Source organism: Pteropus vampyrus, unplaced genomic scaffold (genome assembly GCF_000151845.1).
Source record: "Pteropus vampyrus isolate Shadow unplaced genomic scaffold, Pvam_2.0 Scaffold15, whole genome shotgun sequence".
In the NCBI taxonomy this organism is placed as follows: domain Eukaryota; kingdom Metazoa; phylum Chordata; class Mammalia; order Chiroptera; family Pteropodidae; genus Pteropus; species Pteropus vampyrus.
The window spans coordinates 10,639,493-10,654,002 of NW_011888796.1; the positions used below are offsets into that span (position 1 = coordinate 10,639,493).

At 37.4% G+C, this 14,510-nt stretch overlaps 2 protein-coding genes across 2 annotated transcripts in view; both read left to right on the forward strand.

Annotated features, from left to right (window-relative positions):
- TBPL2 (TATA-box binding protein like 2) overlaps window positions 1-5,821 on the forward strand; it is a 25,352-nt gene extending 19,531 nt beyond the window's left edge. The window contains exon 7 of the mRNA XM_011385184.1: window positions 5,577-5,821. Within this exon, the coding sequence (XP_011383486.1) occupies window positions 5,577-5,653 (77 nt within the window). The 3' untranslated portion in view covers window positions 5,654-5,821. The remainder of the gene's footprint in view (window positions 1-5,576) is intronic.
- Window positions 5,822-7,507: 1,686 nt separating this feature from the next.
- Window positions 7,508-14,510, forward strand: part of ATG14 (autophagy related 14) — a 35,001-nt gene continuing 27,998 nt past the window's right edge. The window contains exon 1 of the mRNA XM_023526796.1: window positions 7,508-7,769. Within this exon, the coding sequence (XP_023382564.1) occupies window positions 7,549-7,769 (221 nt within the window). The 5' untranslated portion in view covers window positions 7,508-7,548. The remainder of the gene's footprint in view (window positions 7,770-14,510) is intronic.

Below are 14,510 nucleotides of genomic sequence, written 5' to 3' on the forward strand. Positions count from 1 at the left end.
GTGCTAAGGGTTTTTATATAGGATCTAGTTAACTCTGTGAGGTTGTACTTAATATGTTTCCTCACCTGTAAAATAAGGACAATGGAGATATTAAATAACCTTAACAATGTCAAACAGCTGTATGTGCTGCAGCACAGGTGGGAACTTAAGCAGCCTGGCTCCAAAGTCCGCCACCTTCATGTACTTGCCCTGCCCCCCAGCTCTCTAGATGTCTGAAAACTCCTGTGTGGTCTTTTGTGCACCATCTCCCTAATCTTTTCAGTTGAAGAAATGATAAATACTCTTAGCAGTGAGAGGCAGCAGATGCGTGGCTAAGAGAATGGACTGTGGAGGCCAACTGTCCAGTTTGAAACCAGGCTTTACCACTTACTGGCTATATGAACTTGGGTGAGTTTAAGTTCCCCACCTTAACTTCCATATATACAAAATGCAGTTGGCCATAGATGCTATCTGCTAAGTGTTGTGAGGAAACACAAACAGTGCCTGGAATAAAGTAAGCGTGGTGTAAACATTAGCTATTATTATCATCATCTTGGTGAAAGTCCACTCTCCTTGCTTTTTCCCTAGCATTGAAAATGACTGGAATTTTACTGTGATGATGCCTTGCCTGATGACAGGAATACGACTCCAAAGAGACTTTAGTAAAATGCTTCACATTTACTTTTTTTTCTCCAGCATAATAGACAGAGAAGCTGGGTCTTTGTTACTGAGGGTCACTCTCAATCAGCTAGATGTTAGTGGTCCTCAGCAATGAGTAGGTCAGAGAACATAAAAATGGCAGGACTGATTTATTAGTGAGTGGGCCAGAGAGAGACAGACTATCCCTGTCAATCGCTACTGGTAATTGTCCACTAATAGCAATTTAGTATATTATGTAAAATGCATACCTTGAGAGGTTTAATGCCTTTTTTTTTTTCAATTTGTAAGATTTTCACTTGTGTGCACACACACATGATATTACTTGGGAAATTAAGATGCGTAGTTATGACTTGGTATAAGAATATAATTAGAAAATCCAAGTAGTATTGGAAATTGATATTTGGACTGGCTAAAGGATAGGGTTAAGCTTACAAACCTTACTGACAGATGATAGATATTTCATAAACTTTGGGTGACTTCCAGGCACACATACTGTTTTAGCTGCTGAGTATATAGAAGTGAATATAACACACTCCCCATCTGGCAGTAATTATACTGGCTCTTACAGAACCAAATGACGAGATGTGTGTACTTGGACCAACCATCCCAACATCCCTAACCTGAAGTATATTCTTGTATTGCGATAAAAACAGCTTAGAATTTGTAAAATGTAAAGGTTTACAAAGGACTTCTTACAAACCTTTACTCAACCCTTTATAACAACCCTCTGAGAAAGGTGATTGTCCTTATTTTATAGGTAAGAAAACTAAAATTCGTAAGTTAAACAATTTGCCTGTGATTTCAAAACTAGTTAGTGGTAGAGCTGGCATTTGAGCTCATATCATTTGACCTCAAAGCCAGTTCTTTCTCCAGTGCACCAGCCATAGAATTTCCACCAGGCTTAGGAATAGTATTTATCCCCATCCAGACCATTAAAACATGAAGGAGAGGACTGGTAAGTCTTGCTTAAAAGGCAAGTGTCATCTAATTGAAGTCTGGTGTTACAAATTGGGATGTTTGATTATTGATTATTAATGAGCATGGAGCCAATTTAGGTTCCCTTAAAGGTTTTTTGTTGTTTATATTTTAAAATCTATTTTTCAATTATAGTTGACATACAATATTACATTAGTTTCTAGTGTATAACATAGTGATTAGACATTTGTATACCTTACAAAGTGATCACCGTGATAAATCTAGTACCCATCTGGCATTATACATAGTAGTTATTACAATATTATTGACTATATTCCCTATGTTGTACTTCACATCCCAGTGACTATTTTTATAACTGGCACTTTGTACTTCTTAATCTCTTTCACCTTTTTTGCCCATCCTTTAACCCCCTCTGATCTGGCAACCATTAATTTGTTCTTTATATCTATGAGTTTGTTTCTGTTCATTTATATATTTTTTTTTTTAGATTCCACTTATAAGTGAAATCATGTGGTATTTACTTTTCTGTCTGTCTTAGCGTGATACCCTCTAGGTCCATCCGTGTTGTTAGAAATGGCAAGATTTCATTCTTTTTATGGCTGAGTAATATTTCATTCTACATGTATATCACATCTTTATCTGTTCATCTGTTGATGGACACTTAGGTTGCTTCCATATCTTTGCTATTATAAATAATGCTGCAATGAACGTAGCGTAGGGATGCATATTTCTTTTTGGATTAGCGTTTTGGATTTCTTCAGATAAATACCCAGAGTGAAATTGCTGGGTCATACAGTAGTTTGTTTATTTGTTTGTTTGTTTTTGGAACCTCCATACTGTTTTCCATAATGGCTGCACCAATTTACAATCCCACCAACAGTACACTAGGGTTCCCTTTTCTCCACACCTTTGCCAACAGTTGTTTGTTGATTTGATAATAGGTGTGAGGTGATATCTCATTGTGGTTTTGACTTGAATTTCCCTTATGGTTAGTAACGTTGATCATCTTTTCATGTGTCTGTTGGCCATGTATCTGTCCAGTTTTTCCAGTATCATTTATTGAAGAGATTGTCTTTACCTCATTGTGTAGTCTTGCCTTCTTCGTTGTAGATTAATTGACCGTATAGGCATGAGTTTATTTCTGGGCTCTCTGTTCTGTTCCATTAATCTATGTGTCTGTTTTTACACAGTCCATGCTGTTTTAATTACTATAGTCTTGTAGTATAATTTGATATCAGGTAGTGTGATACTGCCAACTTTGTTCTTCTTAATATTACTTTGGCTATTTAGGGTCTTTTGTGGTTCCACATAAGCTTTAAGATTATTTGTTCTAGTTCTGCGAAAAATGCCATTGGTATTTTGTTAGGGATTGCATCCAATCTGTCAATTGCTTTGGGTTCCCTTAACATTTTGATGCCAATATTTCCATGAGGAAACATTTGACTAAATTGACTAAGTCCCCTCATTTTAACACCCAGCTACAGATCCTGACACTGTTGGTTTGAAGACTTTAGATGTAAAGAAAGGAACACTGGCTACATGAGGTCTTCTCCCATTGCTGCTACTCATGATTCAGGGGAACTGTAACTTCTTGGGCCTTAGTTTTCCCACATGTAAAGAAATTGTACTAGATAATCTCCCTAAAGCCCTTTGTGTCTAGAATTTTCCTATGATTTAAAATAATCACTCTCAATGCCCTGTCCCTCCTGGGCAATGGGTGTTTTCTACTCCCCAGGGGATGCCAGCATGTTATATTCCTTGGGCTTGAATACAGTACTTTTAGGTATGATTTTTTTTAAAAGTGCTGTGATAAAACTGAAGTACATAGTTACCTAAAATGCTGGACTTCGATCCTCTGTTACTCAATGAAATGTAAAAAGAATGTTGGCTTTAGGTCTTTTTGTGGGGTAGGGAGTGGGAATGTGTTTGCTGTGCGTATTGCACTGTCTCCTAACAAGAAGGCTGTTCCATTCAAATGTATTCAGCAGCCATAAAAGTCCATCAAACTAGAGGCATTGAGTTTTCATTGCACTGGTGTTTTACTTCCTGCCTCAACTCATTGGTTTCTACAAAACCATTCTCTTTAAAAACTAAAATTTAAGTGCCATAACTAAAATCTGCTGAGACTTAAGGGGTTTCTCCTATCCCAAATGTACCGAGTGTCTTTTATTTGTGCCATTAACACCCCCTCCATTTCACCCCATATCTTTGAGGGTGGAGACTCACAGATGGTAAACTCCTTGGCAATGAGTAAGTAACTTTTTGCCCTTATCTCTCGAGACTTTGAATCTCATAAAGACTTCATCTTTGATTCTTTAAAAACATTTTTAATTTATCGAAGTAGGATTCACATAACATAAACATCTTAAAGTGATTAATTCACAAACATTGGTACATTTAAAATGTTCTACAACCACCACCTCAGTCTAGTTCCAAAAGATTTCCATTATTCCAAAATAAAATCCTGTATGATTAAGCAGTTTCTCCCCATTCCTCCCTCTTGTTAGCCCCTGGCAACTATCAGTCTGCATTCTGTCTCTCTGGATTTATCTGTTTTGGTCACTTCATATAAATGGAATCATACAATATGTGACCTTTTGTATCTGGCTGCTTTCACTTAGTTTTTGAGTTTCATCTGCATTGTAGCCTATATCCGTACTTAATTCTTTTTTATGGCTGAATAATATTCCATTATATGTATATATCACAGTTTGTTTATCCACTCATCTGTTGATGTACACTCAGGTTGTTTCCTTTTTTGGCTATTATGAATGATGTTGAATGAACATGTGTCTACCTGTGTGTTATTTGAGTACCTGTTTTCAATCTTCAGGGATATATACCCAGGAGTGGAATTACCAGGTCATGTTGTAAATAGTATTTTAACTTTTTTGAGGAACTGCCAAACTGTTTTCTATAGTGGCTGACCATTTTATATTCCCATCAGCAATGTATAAAGGTTCCAATTTCTCCATATCCTTATCAACATTTGCTATTTTCCATTTTTTAAATTATAGCTCATCTTCAGTTCTTAATCATTTCTACCAGCTTCTCAAATCTGGTGATACTCCTTTTGGTAATCCTTGTGATTAGTCCTGTAGTTAAACCAGATAGCCACTTCTCCGAGGTTATTTCTGCTCTCTTTCTGAGCCTTCCTCTGAACTTTATAGTTCTCAAAGAAGTCTTTATCAGCTTAACCTATTTGCCATTCCTCTTCATACTAACAGTTGTATTCTTTTCATTAAACTCCTTGCTTCTTTCCCACAATAAAATCAGATAATAATTTCCTAATTAGCTGATAGCTCCATATAAACATAAGTAATACCAGGCTATAACTCTTAGCACAATGTGCCTACATAGCTTTGAAGGTGGAAGTAGTTAGAGGTGGTTGGTGGTGGTGAGACATGATATCTCTCAAGGGCAGAGACTATGTCTAATTCATGTTTTTAACCCTTTAACTCCTAGAGCGGTTTATTATAAGTAAAGGTCTCTTGAAAGTTAAGACTCTTAAGGGGGACAGTGGTACAGTTTTCCCTCTAATAATCCCTTCTCATAAACTGAAATTTAAAACTTTAGTTCCAGTTTCTCTGTTAACATTAGGGAATCAAGATGTTAACTACAGATGAGTGGATCAAAGGAAGTTCTTCTCGTTGGTAGCTAAGTGCCCACAAGTGCTGATGAAGGTCATGTTCTGGGGTCATGTTTGTTGCATGCTTAAAGATAATATTCCATATTTCATACTGAGCCCTTTGTAGCTAAAAATGATCTGATACGCCCACATCGTAGTACTAGAAAACTCTGCTCTAGGGTGTGTGTGTGTTTATGGAAATGTGGATGTAGTCACCATATTCTTTTCTTTACCAAGAATAAATGTTACTTCTCAGGTACACCTGAAGAGATGTCACATTAAAAGTAATTAGAGATGACAGCGAAATTTGTCTTAAAAAAATTTTGGTTATGTTTTTATATTAAAGATTTTATAAACTTGGATTTCTTTACAGGTGCCAAAGAACGTTCTGAGATCTACGAAGCATTTGAAAACATCTATCCTATTCTAAAGGGTTTTAAAAAAGCCTGAGATCATTCATCATCTCATAGTATATTGGTTTCTGCATGTGCATAAGCACAACACAGAAACAGCTAGATTTTTCTACCTTTAATTGAAGATAGTCCATGCACATTTTGACTTATGAAAGGATGATTCTATGTGAGTGACCATGCCTAAGAAATGAAGAAAACTTCTGATTCAAAATGACTCATGTTATTTTTAAAACTGAACAAATGAAGTTATTTCAAAACTTGAGAGATTTAGGGCCTTGCTAGAGAGATTTTGTACCATCATTAAAATTTAATGCTCTGTTCTTGTTAAAGATGTAGTGCATGATGTGTTTTCTCAAAATACATAGCAATATATAGAAATTTGAAATAACTGCACAAAATAGATACTATCTATAATATCTAGCAGGATAGATATTAATGTGTCTATTTTTTGCCTTTTAAAATACTGAGTAGATGATCCTGGCCATTAGGTATAAGCACTGTGAAGGATCCTGTCAGAATACAAATGAAATATGAAAGTCTGAAAACTTTAGAAAAATTAAATATCCTTTTGTTTGAAATGATCAGAGAAAATTATTTCTCTCACTTAAAAATGAATCTTAAACATTCAGGAAACATTCAGGTTTAGTATAAGCTCTATTTTGAAACAGCATAGGGATTTTTTGCTTTTTGTGTGCTTTTATAATTCTAAGGGATGGAGAAATGAGTTTAGATTCAAGACCTAATTAGTTTGTAGACTCATCAGCATTTGATGGAGATGTGGAAGTTAACAGGGAGATGAGGTTAACATGACTCATGGCCCCAAGTGGCCAGTGATTTTGTCTTTCATCAAGGCGAGGAAACAGATTTTTGAGGAGGGAGAATTCACTTTCCTACACTTTGAGCTTGTGGTGGCCATGGTAAGTCACTTGATGCTTAGCAGGCAGTTATGAATCTTTGGGTATCGAACAGGGGAAAGAAGTCCCTGCTAGAAAGAATTTAGGGCAGTCATCCATAGACAGTTTATGGAAATAATCCTTGAGAATCACTGCTCTATATAATTTGATCTGTAAGCCCACTTTTCTTTTTTCCTTCTGTGGTTTAGAGGCATATTCAAACACAAATTACTCTGATATAATATTCCGACCCACCCAATTTACACCACCTGCCTCCTGCAAAGAAACTGGGAGTAATCCTATCTAGGTTAAATTCTACCTAGTTCAAATTTTTAGAGCGTGAACCATAGTAAGGGGAGGAATGTTGGCCATGACTTTTAAGTTCTCTTTTCAGAAAGATACTACATTGATTTCCATGTTCAGTAATACGGTCGTTTCCACTTGTTAGCTATTATCAGTAAAGTATATCAGATCACTATTCAACGTATTTGCTTAATAATTCTCATGACGTTGGTTAAGTAGGTAGTGCAATTATGTCTTCTTTTAACAGATGAAAACACAGGCACAGAGAGGTTAGGCATTTGCCCCAAATCACACAGCTATTAACTTGGTGAGCCAAAATTAAACCTCATTCCAAGACCCAGCCCCCTCACTCAACCTTATTTGATGTAGTTCTAGCCAAATTTTAAAGCATCCATAGCCAAATTCTCTTATTTTGTTCCCAGTCCGTTTTCCCAGAATCCTTGGGGCATCGTATTACTATTTCTTGCGCAAGGTTGAGGCGTTAACTTGTAGCCTTGGCATGATCCAGCGGATGATGACATTTGTTTGGCTGACTCCCCGCTCTAACATAAGTCTCCCTGCTTTGCGCCCTGCTGCCCCTCAGGTGACAGGAAAAGCAGTAGTGCAGCCAGCACGCCGCCGGCGAGGCTAGTCCGGCTCCCGCCCTCCCAGCACAGCCTCAGTCCCCTCCTCTTCGCCCAGGATGCATCTGGTTGAAAACAAAATCCCACGTGACTGGCTCAGCTCTTAGACTATCATGGCGTCTCCCAGTGGGAAGGGAGCCCGGGCGCCTGAGGCTCCTGGCTGCGGGCCCCGGCCACTCGCCCGGGACCTGGTCGACTCGGTTGACGACGCGGAGGGGTTGTACGTGGCGGTCGAGCGGTGTCCGCTGTGCAACACCACCCGCCGGCGGCTGACCTGTGCCAAGTGTGTCCAGAACGGCGATTTCGTCTACTTCGACGGCCGCGACCGTGAGAGGTACGGCGGCTGCCACGGCCCTATTGTTTCTTCCCCTGGTGTCTCCTCTGGCTCGGCAGCTGGAGGCTGGAGCCTAAGGCCTGGGTCCGAACCCGGGAACCCCGCGAGAGAAGGGAGAGAGAGGATAGCTGCCTTGCTCCCAGGGGTCCTAGGGGACAGGATCGGGGGTGGGGCCAGATGAGAGAAGGTTGCTGTTTCCCCTTAACTCACCAGAGAGGAGTTTGACCCCACTGTGCTCCTGAGTACTAGGGAAAACGGATAGATGGTTACTCGAGAAGTCTTCCCCTGTTGCTGCTATAGAGTTGGATTTTTGGCACTTTGCTGTACTCTCATTCAAAGCTCGCTTTAACCTTTTTCTTCGAAAGCACGTTCTTTCTCTAGAGGAGAGACCAGAGGAGAATCAAATAACTGGTTAAGAGGGTTTCTGGTACTGGAAGCTTGTGTCACACAGATGGATCTTGTTAGCAGACAGGCTTACTCTGATGTGTAAATTAAGACTAGCTCGTTGTTCCGCGATTGTTTTGCACGCTAAGGAGTTTGGGGATGTATTTTGGCTTTGTTTTAAATCCAGAAAGCTATAAGTTCAGAGAATTGAATTCAGGAACGTGTTTTGGCCATGTTTTGAAATCAAAGCAGAGCTGCAAGTCTTTGGTTAAGATAATTGAAAAATTAGTATTATCAGCTGAAGGGTCTCTCCCAACTTTTGTTTCAGTAACTTAGTGTCAGTGATAGTATGATAGCTGACTTTTTGAGTGTAAGTTTAGGTATTAATTCATTTACAACAGTCCAATAAGTTATCCCCAACTTATTGCTTAGGAAACTGCATAGTAAGTGCCTTGCCTTGATTCACATAGATAATAAGTGTAGGGACCAGAATTAAAATCCAGGAAGTCTGAATTTATATACCATGCAGTTAACCGCTGGATCGTGCAACCTCTGTATTTGGAATTTTTTGAGTTCCTAGTAGTCTTCTGATCAGAACAGCTAGTTTCTTTCTCTTTTGAGATTTGCAAAATCTAGTCTTTTTAGTTTATTGTTGTCTCATTGATACACTTGATGACTTTAGAAACTGCTAATAGCTTTAAAAATGAAACCAGTTTTATTGTAAAAATACTAGTTATGAGATTGAAATGACTAATTGATGGAGTTCTTCACAGGTTCAGTTCTGGATCCTCTTCTCGCTATATACATTTTCCTACATACATACTCATGATTTAAATACCATATATGCTTAAGACTGCCAGACTAGTATCTCCTACCCACCTCTCTGGAATCTAGAAAACAGCTGCCTGCTCAACATCTATATTTAAATTTTTAATAAGTATCTCCATCTTGACAAACTGAGCTTACTATTTTCCATCACAAATATGTTCTTCCCATGTTCATGCCAACCCAGTAAATGGTAATCTTATTCTTCTTTGGTACAGGCCAAAAAACTTCTAGTCTTCCTTCACTCAAAAACTTTGAGTCTTCCTTGACTCCTCTTAATGTCACCCTGTCTAATCCCATCAACAAATTTTATCCATTCTTCAAAAGCTATCATAAATCTGTTTTTCTTACCACTTTGTGGGCTGATCCACCAAAAGATTATTGCTTCTTGAGTCTCTGCTTCCACCTTTGCTCCTTTAAAGTGTTATTTCCATATTGTAAACAGACTAACACCGCTCTTCCATTCCTCTGTTGAAATTATTCAGGGATTTCCTGTTTTGCCCAAAAGTAAAAAAGCCAAAATCCTCAACCAAAGTTCTATGTTGCCTTTTCTTTCTTTGACCTCCTATTATTTTCCCTTTACCTACTCTGTTATACTACCCTGGCCTCCTTGCTAGTCCTCAAACATAGCAAGAACACTTCTGCCTCATGGCCATTGTAGTCTTATTTAGACTTCACAGAACTCTTTTCTCCCAGAAATCTTCAGGGCTGCCTCCTTTGTTTCCTTTAGGCCTCCACTTATACATTAGAGAAATTCTTTTTGGTCAAATATGACTTATATATTAATATATGTAATTAATATATGTAACTATCCTCCACCCCAATGATGTAAGTTCTATGAGGGCAAGCCTTTATCAGTTTTGTATTCTGCTGTATCATCACATAGTAGAAGCTTAATTTATTGAATGGTTGAATGAAAATACCCCTCTTTCCCAAATTTAGTCTGATCCTAACCATTTCATTTTTATCCAACGTGATCCATTTGTTACGAAAGCCAGAAGCCCAGGAGTTATCATAGACTTTTTCTTTTTTCCTTATTGCATGAATCCAAATCGTTGGCAAGTCTTATTAGATCTGCTCCAAAATAGATCTCGAACCCATCTACTTCTAGTCCAGACCACCATCATTTCTCTTCTGGCCACTTACTGGTTTCCTTTTTTTTTTTGTTTTATTCCTACAGTTCCTCCCCACCCCGCTTCATTGTCCACACAGTGGCCACTGTAGAAATATAAATTAGATAATGTCATTGTTTTTCTTAAACCTTTGAATGGCTTTCCACTGAGCTTAAAATAAAATTTAAAAACTTAATTAGAAAATAAAAGATAAATAAATTCAAGCTCTTTACCATGGCATATAAAGCCCCCTGTATTTGGCTACTGCTTACCTTCTAACTTTGGGTGTAAGGTTCAGTTAAAAATGTAGAGTTTGGATTCTTGCTGCATTGAATTGAATTCAAGTACCACCACTCGCTATGTGATTTTGGACAAGTTACTTAAGCTCACCTGTGCTTGTTTATTTCATTTTGAAAATGAAGGGTATCTAACTTTGTAGGTTTCTGGTAGTGATTACATAAGAGGATATATTAAAGTACTTAGCGTGATGTCTAACGTATATTAAGCACTCAAAAAATAAACTCATGCCATGCTCCCTCATATTCACTGCTTCATAGTCAGGGGCCTTCTCTCAAATCTGCAAACACATGAAACTTTCTACCCCTGGGGTTTTTCCCTTGCTGTTTATCTGCCTGGAACACTTTTCCTCCTGATTGGCATCTTGTCTTCCACGTCTTAACTTAAATGTCCCTTCCTTATCGAGGCCTTCCCTGACCTTCATTAAGGTAAGTTCCCACTTCCATATCTCCCCCTATTATTTTTTATTGCAATACTCAATTCCTCATGGTACTGAACATGATGTGTAATGTTATTATTTGAGGAGGATACTCACATCCAGAATGCAGTTCCATGAAGGCCTGAATTCTGTGTTTGTTAAATCAGATCGCCAGTGCTTAGTGCAGCGGCAATGGATAGCACATAGTAGGCATATTATTGAAGCAGTGGTAAAGGCAATAGAACATGGCTAAATCTGAGCATTAAAGTGAATTTTCAGAAGAGAGATGTGTACTAGTGGATTTCTTTTTCTGACCAAGAAAAATAAAGAGCAAATACCAGAACCACTCAGAATTGAGAAATAAAAAATTTAGAGTTCAGGGACAGCAGGACTGCCACAGTGGTTTGCTCAGCCAGCTTCATTTCACTTTCCATCTTTCTCTTTTCTGAACTGTGTATTCCCTAAGAAGAGGATTTTGTTTTCTTTTGTTCCCAGAACAATTCTCAGTATCTACTAGGATGAAATAATTGAAACCCAGGACCACTGTCCAAACAGCCAGATCATTTTTAATGAGCTCTCATTGGGTGCAGTTATCTGCATAAAATATTCTGGCAAGTTACAGAAGAGAGAATCTCTGCTTAAAGATTGATTTTAAGATAGTCTGCTTTCTTCAGTATTTATGAAAAATTTTGTATTCTCTGTTTTGCTTTCAGACTCTTTTACTTTATGAAAAGCCCCTCGCTAACTGTGGGAAAACACTTAGAAATAAAATATGGATGGAGCTTTATACAACACAGTTAAAAAACCCTCGTTTAACTTCTGGGTTTTTTGTTTTTTGTTTTTTGTTTTCAGTAAACTGGACAAATTAGCTGTGCCAACATAGATTTGAATGTGATAATGTGTATCAAAGTTCTTGTAAATGTGTTTTTTCAGGTTTTCTTAATAGACTAGCTGAGTATACAGATTTTAGTGGGTTAGCAGTTCAAGGAAAACTAGATATTAAAGATTAACTCTCACAGTGATTAGTTCCTTTGACTTCTAAGAAGAGAACATGTGCTCTTTATAATTTTGTGGACAGTATTAGTTTGGCAGATAGGTTGGTTGAAAAATATCTAAACTCATTACTTTTTTGTTGTTGTTCAGTGGGGAAGATTTCCTTATACCTTGTATCCTCACCAACACTATCCTTTCCTCATCTCTCACCTTGGCCCCACTTTCTTCTCTGCTTTGTTCATCCGCCTTTAACTTGTGTGCTTCTTTAAGAGATGAAGAGGACTGAGAGCAGTACTCCCAACACACTCTTCTTTGGATCTTGTACTGGTAAACATTTTTAAATTATAGGTCTTTTAACAGGAATATAATTTTCCAGATTATACATTTATCTGACACCAAAAATAGCACCGTTACCCAAAAGATAACTGACAAGTTGAAGTCAAAACTGGAAAGAAATCAGTTATAGGTTTATGATAGGTGTGGGAGTAGAACAGGGGACCTAATCTGAGAATACCCAGAGACTGTAGCACCAAGACAATCTGCCTGCTGGTTTAGGAACATATTTCTGAAAATATGTTCAGAAAATATTTTATTTTTTTTTCTATTAGAGTTGACATTCAATATTTTTTATATTAATTTCAGGTGTACAGCATAGTAGTCAGACATTTATATAATTTACAAAATAATACCCCACCCCCTGTAAGTCTAGTACCCACCTGGCACCATAAATAGTTATTACAATATTATTGACTATATCATGACTATTTTGTAACTACCAATTTATACTTCTTAATCTCTTCATCCTTTTTACCCAGTCTCCCAACCCCCCTCCCATCTAGCAACCATCAGTTTGTTCTCTGTATCTGAGTTTGTTTCCGTTGGGTTTATTTTGTTCTTTAGATTCCACATATAAGTGAAATCGTATAGTATTTGTCTTTTTTGGACTTATTTTACTTAATATCCATTAGGTCCATCCATGTTGGTAAATGGTAAGATTTCATTCTTTTTTTTTTTTTTATGGCTGCTTCCATAACTTGGCTATTGTAAATAATGCTACAATGAACATAGGGATGTATATATCTTTCTGAACTAGTGTTTTTGTTTTCTTCAGATAAATACCTAGATGTGGAATTGCAGGGTAATAAGGTAGTTCTCGTTAATATTTTGAGGAACCTCCATACTGTTTTCCATAGTGGCTGCACCAATTTACAGTCCCAGTAACAGTGCACAAGGGTTAAGAACTAGTTATTTTAAAGTATGGATTAAAAAGACACATTTTATGAGCATATGGATATTGCTTTTTTAAGGACTTTTCAAGAATGAAGCAACGTTACCCTCACTGCTAAGTTTTACGAATATATGATTACACTTATATCCAAACAGAAATATGGATGCTAAACAAATTGAGGTGGGATAAAGGATGAACAAGAAATTTAGATGTTACTGAATATTTCAAGGGGAAGACACAGCCAACGTCCAAAAAAGTACCCTTCAGTTATTTCTGTTTTCTCTCTAGTATCTTTTTGGTTTTTGGTAACTGTAGCCTATAAAACTCTGTTTTCTTGAGAATTCACTTCTGGACCCACATTTGAGTACACCACTCAGCAGAACAAAAGCTGTACATGTAGCTGGACTCCCCATCTTTGAACAAGGGTTTACCAACTTTTCTGCTACTGGGTTGTGTCCTTCAGGAAGGATTTCAACTCCCATCCTATGCAGCTTGTTAATTGTATTTACACCAACACATGTGGATCTGCTAAGAAAATAAAACTTTCGTTCTCAGTCAGTATCTCTGGCAACTCTCATCATTATAACTTTTAGATTTATAAAAGGCTTTCACATTTATTATCTCATTTATTCCCTGCCATAAACCCATGCATTATTAACCTGTTTTGAAAATGAGGGAACAGGAGTTGTACCTTACCCACTCTTCTGGGTTATGCTAATTCTTAAATTCACTTACAGATCTAAACTGTATTTTTATATATATAGTTCAGTTTAATGTATTAGTAAGATTAAGTGTTAAATCACTCATTGCAATGAAGAAAAGAGAAACTAAAGTATATTCTGTGCTAAGGGCCTGTACCTGATGCTTGCATGTTTATTTTATTTAATCCTGGTGACCAAGTAGTATAAGCATTATTCCCATTTTACAAGTGAAGAAACTAAACAATACTTTGTTTCTATTTTCTGTTAATAACAACCTTCATTCCTGCCAGTGGAAAATGTTTTTACTACATTTTTCTCATATCTTAAATATTCTAATGTAAGATAAAAGAACCATCCTGATAAGGACTGTTCCATCTTGCTTTTATCCATAAACATGCCCTTATATGCCTACAGAATTTAAGGAAGAAAAATTCGATGACTAGTAATTCTTACTGTGTTAGTATCCTAATTCAAGAAATATTTTATTCTTCAACCATCTTTACCTGAATAAAGGAGATTGCTGTGCTCTCCTTCCCCAGGCACATCTGTGCTTTCTCTTACGTGAAAAGCCTCACTGCCTTATTTCTAGAGCCAGATGTAGTCATTAACTCTTCCACCTCAACCTGGGCCCAGATCAGATATGGGCAAAGTTCCCCACCACTGACCTAAAAACTGTTGTACTCATTTCTCTCCCATCGATTTCAGGAACCCAAAGAATGTAATCTGTCTCAAGAACTTTAGATACTTTCAGGGGATTAGGTACACATTTTTATAGTGGATGTG